This window comes from Muscardinus avellanarius, assembly GCF_963383645.1.
Source record: "Muscardinus avellanarius genome assembly, chromosome: 6".
NCBI lineage: Eukaryota > Metazoa > Chordata > Mammalia > Rodentia > Gliridae > Muscardinus > Muscardinus avellanarius.
The window spans coordinates 44,415,453-44,436,252 of record NC_137791.1 but is presented as its reverse complement, the minus strand read 5'-3'; the positions used below and the strand labels follow the sequence as shown (position 1 = coordinate 44,436,252).

Here is a 20,800-nt window from a genome sequence, read left to right as displayed (position 1 = left end):
GGGAAAGGAATTATTTTAAAGAAATTTAAAACCTTTTCTTAAGGTTAAATGTGCTCAGTCTATAGCAAGTTTCAATTCACATATTCCATCTGTTTGATCAATAAAAATTTACAGACATTTTTTACCTCTCACTATCACAATCATTAATGTCTCCCTTTATAACTATCTACTCTTTGCTTACTTTGAAACTCCAAGTTATGTCATTCTTATTTTTTAATTTACTTGCTAGAACTCATACAGTTTCTTTTTAAATTAAGAGTTTGCATCATATTCCTTGAATATTTTAAACACTTTTTTCCTCCCTTTTTTTTATTTTTGTACTGTAAAACTGATCAAAAATTTAAGCCGGTCTTAACTAACACACTCTCTATAGTGTGAGAAAGTGTGAGAAGGAATTTCTTAATGAGTTTACATGTTTAAATCAAGCATGTTATAAGTTATATGTAATGTGCTTTTTTTACTTGTGTGTATAAAGGTTCCTGGTATTTTTGTTCTTAATGCCATTGTGTTGTAATAATATAATTTCTTTAACTCAGTTGCTAAAAATATTTCATACAAAAATCATGTCAAAGGTACCCAAAGATAAGTTTTTATACAGATAGATACCTTATAAGTTCTGTTTTATTACTCATTAACTATACTATGTTCTAAATGAATCATGAATGAGAAGAGTTCTATATTTTGGAATTATTTAAAACTATTCGTTAAAATAAAAAAAGAAATTATAAACATGAGCTAATCTAGTTGCCAAGTTGGAATTCATTATTTTACCTCCTATGCAATGATTAATGCTGCAAAATGTATGGTTTTGTTACAGTATGTTCAAAATAGAAATATTATAAGTTTTGACAGATAGCCAATTGTATGCTTTTGGAAATTTACTGTACTGTTTCAATGTGTTAAGTGCCTTGCTGTAAAGTAAAATTTCAAGTATAGAATTTGTTATTTTTTGGACATGTTTTTCATTATATTTATCATTATGCTATTATAATAGTTTATTAAATGCTTACATTTTAATCACATAGGTGAATCTCAAAAAAACTATTTTCTCTTACCCATCAGTACCTTAATCATTGGTCTGTCATATGGGATTTGAATTCAGTTTTTTTTTTTTTTTTAAGGAGAAATATTCTTTCGAAATGTTTTCCATCCTTGTGCTTTTGTGTTTGAAAAAACATTCAGGAAGAATTTAGGAGTATAACTGTAGATTATACTTCTAGGATACCATCTTATTATGTTTTAAGTGCCTAATTGTTGGTTTAAACTAATTTATGTTTCTGTTCAAAAGAGGATTACAATATGTGTATTTGGTTTTTAATCTCTGGTTTTGCTTTAAAGAGCCTATACTTTGTATTTACCCAATAAACCACAGTGACAACAACAGTCTTTTCAAAGTTAGTATTACTGTTTCTTTCAGCTTAAAAAATGTGTTCTTATATTCAATTAGTATTATAGTACTTATAAAAAAATAAGGCAGGTCAGGCATAGTGGCATATGCTTGTAATCCTAGTACATAGGAGGCTAAGACAAGAGGATTGCAGGTTTGCCACCAGCCTCAGCTATTTAGTGAGGTCCTCTGCAACTTAGTGAGACCCTGTTTCAAAATAAAGAATAAAAAATAGGGCTGGGGTTATAGCTCAGAGGTAGAATGCCCCTGGGTTCACTCCCCAGGACCAAAGGGGGGCAAAAAAAAAAAAAAAAAAAAAGCTAGGCATGGTAATCAGGCCTATAATCCTAGTACTTAGGAGGCTGAGATAGGAGGATCACAGGTTCAAGGCCAGCCTCAGCAACTTAGCAATAACCTGTCTCAAAATAAAAATTTAAAAGGTCAGGGCTGTAGCTAAGTAGTAAAATAACCCTGGGTTCACTTCCCAGTATCAAACCAAACAACAAAAAACATCAAAAGTTTATATTTTTTCAAGCACTATTTTTTTATTTATATTTTAGAAACTCAGTAATTTTATTGATTTGATGACCTTTACTGATATCATGAACTGGACAAAGTAGGATCCTATATCCAGTTCATAAGAATAACATAGTCCAATATCAATTCAACATTAGGCCTTTATAATGCCTTATCAATTCAGCTATTACAGTCACTATAATAATTCAAATCCCATAATGAGTTGACACTATCCTAATGTAATACAAATGGAGCAAGCTCTGGGTGTTGGTCTACAATGCTTAGTAACATATTGGTAAAGTTTAAATCAGTGCTTAATTATCACTTGCAACTATCTCAAACAGAGAATCTTAAAATCCTGGTGATAGAAAATACACTAAATACTGCATCAATACACTAAATATTAGGTAAGCACCAGCAAAACATAAAATCTAAAGGATAAAATTATCACAGGATGTTACAGTACAATAAATATATGTATACTGGATAAGAATACAGCCTAGGTCCACTTGCTTTTGTTTCAGGTACAGTGGACTGCATTTCCTGTTTTGCAGACATAACAGGTTATAGTGTTCCAGTGCATAACCTCACAAGTGTCATGTTTAATTTCTCTGAATGTTCAAAGGAGTCTGAACATCCATGGCAAGATGCTTTGAAAAATGTTGAATTCATATCTCTCATTTTAGTTTCCACAGTAAATTTTTTCTGGGTTCACAAGCCTTGAATGAAAAGGTGTGCCTAATTTATCATTTTCTTGTTACCTGTGCACTATTTTAAAAATAAGGTGACAACCTTCAATTAATGGAACTGTGAGTAAACTGGAGCCTCTTATTTTTTTCTGCCCTTGAATTTCACAAATTCAGGGTGAAAGATCATGTACAACAATATGATTATTCATGAAAAAATCAATTATACACCCTATGATTCTGATTATCATTGATCACAAAGGGATAAAACCCATTAATTCTACAAAGTCATCTTTTAAAAATTCATTTGAATAAAATACGGTGTCTTGGGTTTGCAAGGTTAAGAAAATGCTGAGGAGGGCTTTGAAAGCTAAGCAACTAGGAATTTGGGGCAATGGGAGCTGATTACTTTTCTCAATGTATTGTCACTTAATTTTACCACTGTCCTCTAATTTTTTAGTAGAACTGTAGTCAGACCTCAGATTTTGTTTCACTTAAATGCTGGGAGAGGTATTCCACTGTGGGCTCTGAACGTCCATACCAGCGCATTTCTTTCTTCCTTTCTTTCTTTCTTTCTTTTTTTTTTTTTTTTTTTTTGCGGGTCTGGGGGTGGAACCCAGGGGCATTCGACCTCCGAGCTACACCCCCTGCCCTATTTTTTATTCTTTATTTTGAAACCGGTCTCACTGAGTTGCAGAGGGCCTCACTAGGTAGCTGAGGCTGTCCGCGAACCGTGATCCTCCGGTCTCAGCCTCCAGAATGCTGGGATTACAAGCATGCGCCACCACGCCTGGCTTCATACCAGCACATTTCTGAGAAGCATGCCAGGAGCACCAGGCCCTGGCTACTCTCACCTGGGCCACTTCCCAAGGCTGGGTTTGCATTGATCCACCTTGGGGGTGAGGTAGCAGATTGCCCCAATAAAGAGAAGTCTCATTTCTGCTTACTTTCACTCACTAAAAACCCAAGCTTGGTGACCTTGGCTGAGATGCAAACCTGCTATGTGTGGCATCCATCTTGACCCTCCACATGCCCCCTCCATGAGTTGGGGGACGAGGGAACCCAAAGCAACCACACTCACTGCTCGCTATGAGTTCCAAATCCTCTGTGTCTGACCCAGGAATCCCATGAAAGAGAAACAGGCTAACTTTTGTTGTCTTGTAAATAAAGTCACAGAAGCTTCATACACCTACAAATCTAACATTTCTTTTTCTTTTAATAAAATATATAAGACTATCAGAAGGGTAAAACTGGATTGCTCACGAAGGTAAGTTAGAAAGATAATGGATTGTGTACTACTGCTGTATGTTTATAGTACACATTTGATTTATATGTGGCATGTTTAGTAAGGCTTAGCATTTTACAGTTTATGCTTGACATACATTCTTTAATCTTCACCAAACCCCCTGAAGCAAGCAAGGCAAGGAGGGTGACCCTATTTTATGAGATGAAACAGTTTGTAACTTGAGTTTTGTTTTTCCCCAACTGTGGTTTTTTGTTTCTCATAGTTACTGTGGTCACCTTCACACTTTGTTTCTTGAAGTTGCAAATTCTTGTATTTCAAAAGGGAGAAACTTGGCTCCTACTGCAAAATGGCCTCGAACACAAAAGAATCCCTGCGTTTCTGAGCTTGCAAACTTGTTTGAATAAAGCTAGCTCACTCTGTGTGTGTGTGTGTGTGTGTGTGTGTGTGTGTGTGTGTGTGTGTGTGTGTTGGTGGTACTGGGGTTCCTGGAAGCCCTTCTACCTCCGGGCTACACTCCCAGACCCATTTTATACATTTTTTATTTGGAAACAGGGTCTCTTAAGCCAGTGCGGCTGGCTTCAAACCTGCACAATTCCCCGTCTCCCCCTCCCAAGGAAGGGGATTAAAGCGTGCGCCACCACGCCCAGCTTCAATGAATCGTGATGTCACAACTCAAGCTTATATTTCCAGAGGCCCTACTCTGCCCACCTTTTCCATTATTTGCACGCTAATCAGATACACAAAATGAAGCTGGGTGTGGTGGTGCACACTTGTAATCCCAGTACTTGAGAGGCTGAGACAGGAGGGCCTCAGGTTTGTGGCCAGTCTCAGCTCCTTAGTGAGTCCCTGTTTCAAAATAAAGAATAAAATAATAAGGCTGGGGGTGTAGCTTGGAGGTAGAATGCCCCTGGGTTCCAACCCCAGTACTGAAAAAATAAATAAATAAAATGTTTTGCTATACCTCTCCAGAAACTTTCAGAAGAGTGAGTAATGAATTCTGGGTATGGAAATTATTTCTTCTAATAAAAAGAGAACAGTTCGTTCAATAAGATAATCTGTGGCTCACCCTAGCCCTGCTGCCCTAGACCAGGGGAGACTGGTCATTTTATCCTAGCCTCAGTTACTGTAGTTGGCCCAGGCAGGGGAGCCACACGCCTGGAGCCAGACTGTACTAGCAACAGTAACCGACCAATAAGCTGTAACTAATCAATAAGTGGACATCTGAGTGACTACTATATACCTGGGAGAATACCAGTGCTTGGGCAGTCCCCACAGCTTCTTGAGATTAAATTATTTCAAAGAGAGTAAAATGCAAAAGCAAAAATATATGTCAAAGGTTATATTGCTATGCAACAGCCATCCCAGGGGAAATGATGGGAAACCCGCAGCGGGAACTGTTTCAATCGAAGTCGTGCTGGGCATGATGGTGTTGGCTTGTAATCCCAATTCTTGGGAGGCTGAGACAGGGTCGCAGGTTTGCGGCCAACCTCAGTAACTTGTGAGGCCCTCCATAACTAAGTGAGACCCTGTTTCAAAATAAAGAACAAACTGGGCGTGGTGGCACTTGCTTGTAATCCCATGGGAGGCTGAGACAGGAGGATCTCAGTTTGTGGACAGCCTTAGCTACTTAGTGAGACCCTTTACAACTCATTGAGACTGTTTCAAAATAAAGAATAACCCTGCGCTTGGGAGGCTGAGACAGGAGGATCACACGGGTTCGAAGCCAGCCTCAGCTACTTAGTGAGGCTCTCAGCAACTTAGTGAGACCCTGTTTCCAAATAAAGTATAAAATGGGTCTGGGAGTATAGCCCGGAAGTAGAAACCCTCTGGGTTCCACCCCCAGTACCACCCAAAAAAAATAATATGTAAATATATATATGGCTGGGGGTTTAGCTTGGAGGTAGAATGCCCCTGGGTTCCATCCCCAGTACCACAAAAAAAAAAAAAAAAAAAAAAAAGGGCTGGAAGTGTTGCTTGGAGGTAGAATGCCCCCGGGTTCAATCCACAGTACCACAATAAATAAATAAAATGAAGTTGCTCAGGCCCAAGACATAGCTCAGTGGCAGAGCACTTACCTCACATGCACAAAGCCCTGGGTTCTACCCCAGCACCAACAAAAAGAAAAGACAAATTGCCTAAACTGGAGACATAAATATGGAAATTGTCCTGCACATTCTTAACCAATGGATTAAAAAATCACAAGGTAAATTTGAAAATACCTTGGGAAAGTAACAATGAAAACACAGCATACAAAAACACTGGATGCAACAAGAATAAATAACATTGAAAGTTATAGCCGTAAATACACATTAGAGGAAGGATGGAAGTCATAATGGCACATGCCTATTGTAATCCCAGTACATGGGAAGCTGAGACAGGAGGATTGCAGATTTGAGGCCAGCACACAGTAATTTAGTTAGAACTTATTCCAAAGTAAATGAGAGCTGGGTGTAGCTCAGAGGTAGAACACCTTTGGGTTCAATCTCCAGTACCCCTCAACACACACACACACACACACACACACACACACACACACACACAATGAAGCTGAAACTTTCCTATCACTGAGTGATGCAGCCCATGTAAGATCGGGGTAATGTATTAATCAGGTGTCTGGTGGTGCAGATGTAACCTACCACATGCCAGTGGGGTGTATAATCACTAGCAATACAATTATGCGCAGTACTTAATATTTGATCATTAGAATAAGTGACTGTTGTGGTTTATGTGATTACTGTATTTTTATCATCTTTAAGGTGTTCTCCTACTTATTAAGAAAACTGAAGCCCAGAGTGGTGGTGCACGCTTGTAATCCCAGCATTCGGGAGGCTGAGACCGGAGGATGGCTGTTTGCGGACAGCCTCAGCTACTTAGTGTGAGACCCTCTGCAACTCAGTGAGACCCGGTTTCAAAATAAAGAATAAAAAATAGGGTAGGGGGTGTAGCTTGGAGGTCGTAATGCCCCTGTGTTCTATCCCCAGACCCACAAAAAAAAAAAAAAAACTGATATAAAAAGTATGCTCATCCAGGCATGGTGGTCCACACCTGTAATCCCAGTACCTGGGAAGCTTGCAGGTTCACGAGCAGACTCAGCAATTTAGCAAGATTTTTAGCAACTCAGTGAGACAGACCCTCTTTCAAAACAAAAAGTAAAAAAGGGCTGGAGATGTCACTTGGGGGTGGAATGCCTCTGGATTTAGCCTCGAGTGCAAAAAAAAAAAAAAAAAAAAAAAAAAAAAAAAAAGCCCATGTACTGGAAACAGCCCTTATATATCTTATGTGCATACATTTCTTGAATGCATCCTCTTTCTAGGCTTGGTTTAATCTCATTTTATTTTGTTCATCGTGGTCCTGGGAGCAATATGCTACATTGTGCATATAAACCATATAATTTAGGTATCAGTAGGCTATGCCATAGAGGTTTCTATAAGTCCACTCCACAATATCTACACAACAGTAAAATCATCCAGCAACACTTTTCTCACAGTGTATCTCCACTGTTTAGTGACACGACTGTAGACTAATGGAATTCAAAAGCGATCCCAGAAATGATCCCTCCTGTGAGGCCAACTGAGTTTTGACAAAGGTGCCAAGGCCCTTCAGTGGCAGAAAGGACAGTGTTTCCAACCAACAGCTCTGGGAAAACTGAATATCCACATATGAAATACAAAAGCTAGACTCTTGGTGTATTTCAGATACAAAAATTCAAAAGTTGATAAAATCTATAAGACTAAAACTATGAAACTCTTAGAAGAAACATAAATGAAAACCTTGACTTTGAACTTATGAAAATAAGAACAAGCAATGAAAGAAAACACAGACAAGTTGGACTTTATCCAAATTAAAAGGTCTCCATATCAAAGAACAAATGTATTTTCCACAGAATGGAAGAAAATATGTACGGAATATTTATATGATAAATAACATTCAAGATATTGAAAATGCTTCCACTCACCCACAATAAAACAACCCAATTCAAAAATGAGCAAAGAGCTGGGCATGGTGGCACACGCTTTTAATCCAAGCTATTGGGAGGCTGAGACAGGAGAATCCCAGTTCAAGGATAGCCTCAGCTAGTGAAGCCCTTTGCAACTCAGACCCTGTTTCAAAATAAAGAATAAAAATTAGGGTTGGGGGTGTAGCTTGGAGGTTCTTGTATGAGTGCTCCTGGGTTCCAACCCCAGTACCACACACACAAAAAAAAAGTTTGAGTAGCTATTAGCTATTTCTCTAAAGATCCATAAAAATGGCTGAAAATCAAATGAAAAGTTGTTTAGCATCAATAATCATTGCAAAAATGCAAATCAAACCACAATGAAATAACTTTACAGCCTTAAATATGGCTATTATTATTATTATTTTATTTATTTATTTATTTGGTGGTCCTGGGGTTCCTGGAAGCCCATCTACCTTCGGGCTACACTCCCAGGCCTATTTTATATTTTTATTTGGAAACAGGGTCTCCTAAACCAGCGCACGCAGCTGGCTTCGAACCTGCACGATCCTCCTGTCTCCGCCTCCCAAGCGCAGGGATTACAAGCGTGCGCCACCACGCCCAGCAAATATGGCTATTATTTTTAAAAAAAGATAAATGCTGGTGAAAATAGAAATTGGAACTTTTATTGCTGGTAGAAATGTAAAATGATTCAGCTGCTATGGAAAGCACATCGTGGTTCCTCAAAAAGTTAAACATAAGCCAGGTATGGCAGTGAGTGCTTATAATCCCAGTACTTGGGAGGCTGAGACAGGAGGATCACAGGTTGGAGGACAGCCTCAGCAAGTAATGAGACTCCATCAACCTAATGAGACCCTGTTTCAAAATTAAAAAAAAAAAAAAATAGAGCTGGGGAATAGCTCAGAGGTAGAATGCCCACAGTTCAGTCTCCATTAACACACACACACACACACACACACACACACACACACACACACAGTTAAACATAGAATCATCATATGTTCCAACAGTTCTGCTTCTAGGTATATACTTAAATGGATTGAAATCAGAAACTCGGATTCTGGCACATCAGTGTTCACAGCAGCAATATTTCCCATAGCCAAAAGGTAGAAACGACCCAAGTGTGAGTAGATGAATGAAACACACACACACACACACACACACACACACACACACACACACACACACTGGATGGAACATTCTTTAGCCATAAAGAAATAAAGTTCTGATACATGTTACAACATGAATAAACCTTGGAAACATGCTGAGAGAAACAGTTCGGACACAAAGCATAAATACATGATTCTCCTTGTATGAGGTACCTGGAGCAGGCACATACATAGAAAGTGCAAGAGAGGTAATCTGGGCTGGGGGAAGTGAAGGGAGCTGCGGTACTACTTAGTGGCCACAAAGTACCTTTTGGATGATGACGATGTTTTAGAAATAGTGACAGTGGTTATATAATATTGTGAAGCTACTTAATGCTGTTGAATTGTATACTCAACTTCGGAACTCCCTACGTTCTACCTCTGAGCTACACCCCCAGGCCTATTTTCTTTTTATTTGGAAACAGGGTCTTACTGAGTTGCTAAGGCTGGTGGAGAACCTGAGATCCTCCTGGCTCAGCCTCCCAAGTACTGAGATTATGGGCATGTGCCACCACATCCACCTGAATTGTACATTTAAGATAACTAAAATGATAAGCGTGGTGGCGCACGCTTGTAATCCCAGCATTCGGGAGGCTGAGACCGGAGGATCGCAGTTTGTGGACAGCCTCAGTCACTTAGTGAGGCCCTCTGCAACTCAGTGAGACCTGGTTTCAAAATAAGGAATAAAAAATAAAATAGGGCAGGGGGTGTATCTTGGAGGTCAAATGCCCCTGGGTTCCATCCCCAAACCTGCAAAAAAGCTAAAATAAATAAATAAATAATAGGGCTGGGGTGTAGTTCAGAGGTTGAATGCCTCTGGGTTCCATCCCAGCACTGCAATAAATAAATAAATAAATAAATGTGATAATTTGTTTGCTAATCTATAGTTTCTCCTTTCTCTAGAGTTCCTCCTATAACCATTTTCTCCCTAGCTTTCGTGTATTAGGGAGAGCAACTAATCTCACTTAGCATAATGTTCTCCAGTTCCGTCCATTTCCCTGTAAATGACATAATTGTGTTTTTCTTTATGGCAAAGTAAAATTCTATTGTGTACATATCCCGTAGTTTTGCAATCCTTTCATCTGTTGATGGACATCTTGGCTGGTTTCATAATTTGGCAATTGTGAATTGTGTGGCTATTAATATAGATACACATGCATTAGTGTAGTTTGTTTTCTATTTTTTGGGGTAGATAATCAGAAGTGGTAATGCTGGATCATATGATAGGTTCATTTCTATTCTGTTTTCCATAGGTTGCACTAATTTGCAGTCCCACCAACAATGTACTAAAGTTCCCACTTCTCCACATCCTCACCAGCATCTGTTGCTGTTTGTGTTTTGAATGATTGCCCTTCTAGTTGGATTTAGGTGAAATCTCAGGGTAGTTTTGATTTGCATCTCTCTGATTGCTAATGATGTTGAACGTTTTTTCATACATTTATTGGCCACTTGAATTTCTTCTTTTGTGAAATGTCTATTTAGTTCACATGCCCATTTTTTGATTGGGTTATTTTTTAGTGGCGAGTTTCTTGAGTTTTCTGTATATTCTAGACATTAGTCCTCTATTGGAGGAACAGTTGGTAAAATTTTTCTTTCATTCTGTTGGCTCTCTGTTGAGGTTCTTGATAGTTTCCTTTGCTTTACAGAAGCTCTTCGGTTTAATGCAATCCCACATATCGATATGCCTTTTAGTTTCTTGTGCCTTTAGGGTCTTGTTGAGAAAGTTTTTTTTTCCAGAAAATTTATTTTTTTTGCACATATATGATATATAAAACACTTTTCCGAGCTTTTAAACATAGCTGAAACTAATGCATATAAGAAACTAAACTAAATGTTTTATTCGTCCTAACGCTAACTGTAATCCTAAATCTAAATGTATGTGAAACTCTTACAGTACACTGAATTTGAACATAATTGCACATATATATGATATGTAAAAAACTTTTCCAAGCTTCTGAACATAGCTGAAACTAACGCATATATGAAACTAAACTAAATGTTATATTCGTCCTAACGCTAACTGTAATCCTAATTCTAAAACCAATGTGAAACTCTTACAATACACTGAAATTGTACATGATTTTGCATATATATGATATGTAAAAAACTTTTCCGAGCTTCTAAACATAGCTGAAACTAACACATATAAGAAGCTAAACTAAATGATATATTCGTCCTAACGCTAACTGTAGTCCTAAGTCTAAACGTATGTGAAAGTCTTACAATATACTGAAATTGAACATAATTGCACATATATATGACATGTAAAACACTTTTCCGAGCTTTTAAACATAGCTGAAACTAACGCATATGAGAAATTAAACTAAATGTTATATTTGCCCTAACGCTAACTGTAATCCTAGTTCTAAATGTATGTGAAACTCTTACAATACACTGAAATTGAACATAATTGCACATATATATAATATGAAAACACTTCTGAGCTTTTAAACATAGCTGAAATTAATGCATATAATAAATTAAACTAAATGTTATATTCGTTGTAACGCTAACTGTAATCCTAATTCTAAACAAATGTGACACTCTTACAATACAGTGAAATTGAACATGATTTCACATATATATGATATGAAAACCCTTTTCTGTGTTTTTAAACATAGCTAAATCTAATGCATATAAGAAACTAAATGTTTTATTCGTCCTAACACTAACTGTAATCCTAAATCTAAATGTATGTGAAACTCTTACAATACACTGAAATTGAACATAATTGCACATATATATGATATGTAAAAAACTTTTCCAAGCTTCTGAACATAGCTGAAACTAACGCATATATGAAACTAAACTAAATGTTATATTCGTCCTAACGCTAACTGTAATCCTAATTCTAAACCAATGTGAAACTCTTACAATACACTGAAATTGTACATGATTTTGCATATATATGATATGTAAAAAACTTTTCCGAGCTTCTAAACATAGCTGAAACTAACACATATAAGAAGCTAAACTAAATGTTATATTCGTCCTAACGCTAACTGTAGTCCTAAGTCTAAACGTATGTGAAAGTCTTACAATACACTGAAATTGAACATAATTGCACATATATATGACATGTAAAACACTTTTCTGAGCTTTTAAACATAGCTGAAACTAACGCATATAAGAAACTAAACTAAATGTTATATTCGTCCTAATGCTAACTGTAATCCTAATTCTAAATGTATGTGAAAGTCTTACAATACACTGAAATTGAACATAATTGAGAAAGTTTTTAACCTGTGCTTATTGTTGCAGTCTTGGATGTATACCTTCTTCAAGGAGCTGCAAGTACTCTGGTCTGATTTTCAAGTCTTTGATCCATCTTGAATTGACTCTTGTACGGGTTGGGAAAGTGGGGTTTATTTCCATTTTTTTACATATGGTTAACCAGTTTTGCCTACACCATTTGTTGAATAGGCCATCTTCTTTCCAGTGTAAGTTTTTGTCCCCTTTGTATGTATATTTCACCACAACTAAAAGCATCCCCGTTGTTTATTCAAACAGACATAATAAAAACTGGAAACTATACTATTAATAGAGCATTTATCTAATATATTGCTTAAATTGATCCCTAAATTATTTTTGTTTCACCTTTGCCCCTTTGGCAAAAAGCCAAAGTGATTAATAGAAGCCAGGTAACAGCATTCCTTGTCAAAAACTCTTTGATAAGTCACCATCATACTCAGAGCAAAAGCCAGTCTCCACAGTGCCCTGCCAGCTGCCTCTTGGATTCCACCTCTCACCACATCACCTTGCCCCCTCCGTTCAGCCACGTGGCATCCTTATTCCTGAAAACCATGCTTCAGTCTCTGTCCCTTGGTACTCACTGCTTCCTCTGTGGAATGGTCCTTCCCTGGTAGCTGCAAGCCTTCTGTGGATGACCAGCTGTCTATTCAAGAGAGGCTTGCTCTCAGCTATAAGATAGCAGCTGCCCCCAACACAGAGATAGCTAGTCCTACCATCCTTTTTTTGTGCTCTTTTTCCTCCATAGTTTTATTAATTTATTTAATTTTTTGGTGGTACTAGGGATGGAACCCAGAGGCTTTCTACCTCCAGGCTATACTTCCAGACCCATTTTATACTTTACTTGGAAACAGGGTCTCACTAAGTTGCTGAGAGCCTCAGTAAGTAGCTGAGGCTGGCTTCGAACCTGTGCGATCCTTTTGTCTCAGCCTCCCAAGAGCGGGGATTACAAGCGTGTGCCACCACGCCCGGCTCCTCCATAGTTTTAATCACTAAGTGATACATTACACATTCATTCCTCTTTATCTTCTAAAAGGAAGTTCCTTGAAGGAGCACTATTTTTTGTTTGTTTTGTTTATAGCACTGGGGCTCGAACTGAGGGGCATTCTACCTCCAAGCTATACCCTCAAGTCTCCTCCCTTTTTCTAAATTTTTGTATTGAAACAGGGTCTCACTAGATTGCTGAGAGACTCACTAAGTTGCTGAGACTGGCCTCAAACTTGTCATCTTCCTGTCTCAGCTTCCCAAGTATGGTAGAAAAGTTAATTTCCTGCATATGTATCACCTGTCTTCAGAACAAGTATTCACAGGATTTGACTATCTGAGGGACAGTCAGTCATTTTGAGGATGTGGTGGGAACCACATCTAATCAGTTATGGGGGCTGTCTACACCTGAAATCACTTGCAGGTGTTAAGCATGCAAATACCGTAAGCTCGCCTGCCTACTTCCACCCTTTGTTCTATAAAATGAGAACTCATGTGGAGCTTGGGCCAGAGTTTTTCAGGAGCTATCCTAACTCCGTGTTCACCGGTGCAATAAAACTTCCTCTTTTCCACCCTAGTTGGCATTGAGTCAATTATTCCAGAATATCTGCAACACAAGTACTGGAATTATAGCCATGCATCTCCAAGCACAGTAAGAATTTTGTTATGTTCACATAGTATCTATCCCCAGTACCAAGAACAGTTCATTATACCTGGGGATCAGTAACTGGTATTTATAGACAAATGAGTCTGTTCATTGAAATGTCAGACAGCAATTAAAGAGGATGCGACCTGGCAAGATTCTTAAAACACATTGGCTGGGTATGGTGGCACATGCTTGAAATATCCGTGCTTGGGAGGCTGAGGCAGGAGGATCACACAGATTCAAAGCCAGCCTCGGCTACTTAGCGAGGCTCTCAGCAATTTAGTGAGACCCTGTTTCCAAATAAAAATATAAAATAGGTCTGGGAATATAGACCAGAAGTAGAAGGCCCCTGGGTTCTATCCCCAGTAACACACACATACACACACACACACACACACATTGGTAAATGAAAAGAGCAGGTCTGTGAAGCAAAAACTGAGGAATCTGAAAGGGTACATCACACTTTTAATAGGTAACCTCTCCAGCAGCAGAAAAGTGTTTATGTGTGTATGCTTTGTTTTATATAGCAAGTTTTAGAAATGTACCAGTCTTGGTATTTATACTACTGAACTAATCAAAGATTTTTATATCCCAGTATTGCTCCTAATAGCAAAACGCCGGAAAATAGTATCAACAACTGGGTATTGGTCAGATAATTTTTTTTGTGTGGTACTGGGGATGGAACCCAGGGGCATTCTACCTCTGACAGACACCTCATCCCTAATTTTGTATTCTTTATTTTTGAAATGGTCTCACTGAGTTGCAAGGGGTCTCACTAAGTAGCTGAGGCTGTCCGTGAACTGCAATCCTCCGGTCTCCACCTCCCAAATGCTGGGATTACAAGCATGTGCCACCACACCCAGCATCAGATAAATTTTGAAGATTCTAAACAATAGTCTATATTTTTTTATACCTGTTCTTAGTCATAAATAAGGCCAAGGAATGATGGACTAGGTGGTTTACAATCCAGGGGTCAGAGCTGGGCATAGTGGTGCAAATTTATAATCCCAGTACTTAGGAGCTGAGACAGGAGGATCATAGGCTCCCAGTCAGGCTCAGCTTAGTGAGGCCCTCTGCAACTTGGTGAGACCATGTTTCAAATAAAGAATAAAAAAAAAAAAAATAGGGCTGGGGGTGTAGCTCAGCGGTAGAGCCAGGTGTGGTAGTAAATGCTTGTAATCCCAGTATTTAGGAGGCTGAGATGGTAGGATTGCAGGTTCATGGACAGCCTCAGCTACTTAGTGAGGCCCTACACAACTTAGTGAGACCCTATTTCAAAATAAAGAATAAAAATTAGGAATGGAGCTTTTTCCAGCTGTCGCCAAGGTGCTCCGTTCTTCCGAGGAAGCTAAGGCCTCATTGGGGTGAGGCCCTCACTTCATACAGTGACGAGCACCACGTCTGGCAGCCCCGCACCATGGCCTCCGTCTCGGAGCTCGCCTGCATCTACTCTGCCCTCATCCTGCAGGTTGACGAGGTGACCGTCGCAGAGGATAAAATCAATGCCCTCATTAAAGGTGTAAATGTTGAACCTTTTTGGCCTGGTTTGTTCGCAAAGGCCCTGGCCAACATTAACACTGGGAGCCTCATTTGCAGTGTAGGGGCTGGTGGACCTGCTCCTGCAGCTGATGCTGCACCTGCAGGAGGTCCTGCCCCCTCTACTGCTGCTCCTCCAGCTGAGGAGGAGAGAGTGGAAGCAAAGAAAGAAGAATCTGAGGAGTCTGATGATGACATGGGCTTTGGTCTCTTTGACTAAAGCTCCTGTAACATGTTCGCTAAAAAGCTGGATTTTGCAGATAGTTTGGGAATCTGCTCTGCATAAAAAAAAAAAATTAGGACTGGAGGTAAAATGCCTCTGAGTTTCATCCCCAGTTCTAAAACAACAATAACAACAGTAACAACAAAAAAACCCCAGGGTTCAGCAAATAAGAGCCTGAGGGCTAAGCCCAGCTGCCCCTCTTGTTATAAGGTTTTATTGTAACACAGCCATGCTCATTTGTTTTCTTCTTTAGTTCTTTCCTGCTCCCACTGCAGAACTGTGTGGTTATGACTGAGCCTATGGCCCACAAAAACTAAAATATTTTCTGTTTGGCCCTTTATAAGAAAAGGTCACTGAGCCCTGTACTACAATATAGTAATTTAAAAATGATTTGAAATGACTTATAGGAGAATAATGTGAAAAACAATCATATTTTTGTATGCATATGTTAGCAAATACATGAATATACTATATAGGAATATTTATAATGACTTTATATACAGTGACACTTAGAAATGAGGCTTCAGGATTAGGCACAGGGCCCAGTACAATCGCTTCCAATCAGGAAGTAACAGCCCTTTTAGTTTACTGAGTCAACTGGCTTATATTTTACCTTGTACACATACTTCATTCTTTTGGATTTGGTTGACTAAGCATGTTATTTTAATTTTTATTAAAAAAAAACTTTGTTGATATTGAGGAATGAACCAGTATCATTCTGACTTCAAGCTACATCCCCAGACCTTTTTATTTTTTTAATTTTGAAACAGTTTTGCTATGTTGTTGAGAGTTTCACTAAATTACCGAGGCTGGCCTTGATACCTATGATCCTCATGTCTCAGCCTCCCAAATACAGGGATCACAGGCACGTTCCATCACACCCAGCCTAAGCAAGTCACACTTTCTCCCTCTCCTGTCCCTCTTTTTTGTTATAGGATACCTAGACCATTTCCACTTTGACATTAAACAAAAATTTTGACTTCCGGGAAGATGGCGACAGAGAAAAGCGGGGCTTACGAGTCCTGCTAACAACCAATCTCTATTACTACAAAATCAGCGCCTTTCATAGTCTGAAAACACCATCAGCAGAAAAACAAAAAATGTAATTACAAGGGACAGAGAAAAAGAAGGCTGGAAAAACAAGACACAGAAAGAAACCAGATCGTAGTGCTGTGGCTGGAGCCGCAGTGCGGAGCGGCATGCGCCATCTTTCCTTGCAGCACCAGGCCCCAAAGAGGAGGGGGACTCAGAACGGAGCTCAGAGCCACAGAGGAGATACACTGGCCTCACGGCCGAGGACGAGGCAGCAGCGCCTTACTGCCAGTGGCAGCGGCGAATTCACCGGATGGCTCCAGACCAACACACTCAACAGCCCACCAGGCTCCAGAGAGGAATGGCGGACAGCGAGCCGAGGTGAGCCGCTGCAGATCAGCCAGGTGGGATTTGGCATATTTTTCGGCACAGGGAGCATCTAAAGCTCCCAGGGGCTGGGCTCAGCACACCCTGCAGGGACTCAGAGCGGAGCGCAAAACCAGAGAAGAAATATGCCAGCCTCATGGCCGAGGGCGTGGCAGCGGCGCCATATTGCCACTGGCAGCAGCAGCAGCGAATACACCGAGTCCACTACAGGCCATTGGCGCACTCAACAACAGTGAGTCAAATTGCGGCCCCTAGAGAAGAAATCCCAGTACAGCATTCCCAGGGACTTGACCCAGTGGGGGAGTGGCGGTGGCAGAGATATCACACCATAGGAGAACACCCAACCTGGCACCCCCCATGGTCTAAAGCAGCCTCATTTGACTCCCTGGGTCTGAGACTCTGCCATACAAGCTAGTAAAGGAGTAGTGGGGACTGAGATACCACAGACTTGAGATCCAGAGCACCTTAAGTGAAGTCTTAGTGACCCAAGGGAAGAACCCAGAGAAGGCACAAACTTCCAAAATCATGGGAAAGAGGAATAACACTGGAGCAATGAATGCCCACAACCCCACAACATCAGAACCCGATAAAACAGAAATTCAGAGATTTCTAGAAGATCAAATCAGGAAAATAACTGTAGAAATAATAGAGATGCTTCAAAAAGAACTCAGAGAGAGCCAAAAAGAGATAAAGGATGCAATTAATGAAGTAAAGGCCTCAATTCAAAGTACAAACAACTGATTAGACCACATGGAGAATAGAATCTCGCTCCTAAAAGATGAGCAATCCAAAAATGAATGCATAGTTTCTAATTTAGAAAAAAAAATTTGACAGCAGGAATCTGATATTGAAGAAATATGGGCCCGTTTTACGAGAGCTAACCTAAGAATAATTGGAATAGAGGAAGGAAAAGAAGGTGATACCAAAGGGATCAACAATCTCTTCGAGGAAGTAATAGCAGAAAATTTTCCAAACATAGAGCAAGAGGTTGATACACAGGTCCAGGAAACTTACAGAACTCCCTTTAGACAGGATCGGAGAAGAGGATCCCCACGCCACATAATTGTCAAAATGACCAATGTGGAAGCCAAGCAGAGAATCTTAAAGGCAACAAAAACAAAGGGCCAAATGACATTCAGAGGCAAACCAATTAGAATCACTCCAGACTTCCCAAACCAAGTCATGAGAGCCAGAAGGGCTTGGAGTAACATATTCCAAACTCTGAAAAAAAAAAAAAAAACAAACTTCCAGCCAAAAATTTCCTACCCAGCAAAACTTTCTATCAAATTAGATGGAGAAATAAGAAGCTTCCATGACAAACAGAAACTGAAGGAATTTTTGTCTTCAAAACCAGCGCTAGAGAAAATACTCAAAGAGATTAACTACAAAGAAGAATTAGGTCACACACACCAGAACCAGAGAAACAAGATTTTCCATCCAACAGACAAGTAAGATTGGTTATCTGTGGAGATTCATTATTTATGTTAGTCTTTTACCTATCTCTAAATTGTATTGTTTGCTTTTATTGTTGCTAATTTTTTGGATTTCTAGTTGGAATATTAATATACCTTCAGATATAGCATTTGGAAATACTTTATCCCATTCTATCAGTAACTTTTAACTCTGTTTACATTGTCTTTGGATATACAGTATTTTTTTTTAATTTTTAGGGAGTTTGTTTACCCTTCTGTTGCCTGTGCCATTGAAATCATATCCAAGAAATCACTGCCAATTTCAATGTTGTGAGGTTTAATGACCCAGATTTTCTTCTAAAAGTTTATAGTCTTAAGATATATATTTAGGTCTTTTATCTATTTTGAGTTAATATTTGTATATGGTGTTAGGTAAGGGTCCAATTTTATTCTTTTTCATGCAATTATTATTTTTCAACAATATTTAGTTAAAAGATTATTATATCTTACTCCACCAAATGTTTGTGGAATCCTTGTCAAAAATAACTTGACAATATATGGAAGAATTTATCTCTAGGCTTTTATTTAACTCCAATGGTTTATATATATGCCTCTATAACAGTACTACACTGTTTCAATTATTGTAGCTTTATATGGTTTGAAATCAGAAAATATACATCTTCTAGCTTTGTTCTTTTTCAAGATTGTTTTGGGTATCTAGAGTCCATATTCCATATTAGGATAGATTTTTTTCTGAAAAATAAATAAATAAATGTATGATAGTTTCACCAAAAAAAAAAGAAAAAATATTCTCTGGTAAGAAAGAAAGCAAAAAGAAATATTGAAATGTTATCTTTAAGTCATCAAAAGCTTGGTATCAGACAAATGAAACTGTTATGTGAGATTATCATTTTTAATTTTGGATAAATTTCTATAATACTAGATGTCAACCACTAAGCCAAGCATGGGAAGGAGGGATGGGGAGGGAACAGGGTGGGAATTGGGTAGGGGCTAATTGGGTGATGTGTGCATGTATGTCTACAAAAGTTTTTTTTTTATCCCATTATGATGTATGAATACAGTGCACCAATAAAAAAATAAATTAAAAAATTAAAAAAAAACAAAAAAAAAAACAAAAATTTTGTCCCAATCCTGGTATCACTTTGTACAAATACAAAAAAGTTTATGAGGACCAGGCGTGGTGGCGCACGCTTGTAATCCCAGGGCTTGGGAGGCTGAGACAGGAGAATCACACAGGTTCGAAGCCAGCCTCAGCTACTTAGTGAGGCTCTCAGCAACTTAGCAAGATCCTGTTTCCAAATAAAATATAAAATAGGTCTGGCAGTATAGCTCGGAGGTAGAAAGCCCCTGGGTTCCACCCTCAGTACAACAAACAACAACAAAAGTTAATGGGAACTGGATTCTGTTACTGTTGAGATTCTGCGTCCTGGACACTTTAGGGCTTCCCTCCCATCATCATCATCTCTCCAGCATCCAGGTATACCCATGCAACTAAGGGGAGAGGGAAGGACAAAATGGGTAATATTGACAATAGGCAACTTCATTTCTTCACCATGCAAGGCATCAAGGCTGAATATACGAAATGATATCCAGGCCAGTCTCACACTCTCATCTTGAGAAGGTCTTGGAAAGCCTCAAGTGGTGGAGAAAGCAGCACTAGCGCCAGCCTGCTGAGTAGTAAGGCATCAGATTTTACAAACCATTTTCTTTTTTAAGTAGTACTGGGGATTGAACCTTGAAGCTATCTCCTCAGCCCCTTTTTATTTTTTATTTGGAAACAGTCTCACTAAGTTATTGAGCACTGGCCTGGAACCTGTGATCTCCTGTCTCAGCCTCCCAAGTACAGGAGTTACAGGTGTGTGCCACCACACTGGGCTTACAAAATCCTCTTAACCCACAAGCGCTGGGCACTTACCACGCCCCCCACCCCCAACCTGCAGTTCATGTTCACTGACTTTGCATGACTTACACCTCCCAGGGAGTTACAAACCAGCCGAACAATTGTACTTTACAAATAGAGTAACTTAATACCTCTGTTGGTAAGAATAAGCACCTAGATACTTTAGTTATACAGTTACCAATAGTTCTGACCAAAATTTAAGTAAAGGCAGAGGGATTTCAATGGGAAAGTGACTGGTTTAAAATTACCTTCGTGTGTGTGTGTGTGTGTGTGTGTGTGTGTGTGTGTGTGTGTGTTACTGGGAATTTAACCCAGGAGCATTCTACGCTGAGCAAAGGCTCTAACCCTATTTTTAAGCCTATCTCCCAAGTACTGGGTTTACAGGCATGTGCCGCCACACACAGCTAAATTATCATTAAGGCCTCAATAATGATGTTTTCCCCTTAATGTTCCAGTACCCCCCCACCCACAC

At 39.2% G+C, this 20,800-nt stretch overlaps 1 protein-coding gene across 1 annotated transcript; it reads left to right on the top strand.

Annotated features, from left to right (window-relative positions):
* Nucleotides 1-15,234: 15,234 nt before the first annotated feature.
* Nucleotides 15,235-15,573, top strand: LOC308264406 (large ribosomal subunit protein P1-like; the record flags this gene model as incomplete). The annotated part of the gene is made up of 1 exon (XM_080697632.1): nucleotides 15,235-15,573. One exon carries the CDS (start codon nucleotides 15,235-15,237, stop codon nucleotides 15,571-15,573), a length of 339 nt encoding a protein of 112 aa, XP_080553758.1.
* Nucleotides 15,574-20,800: the final 5,227 nt, after the last annotated feature.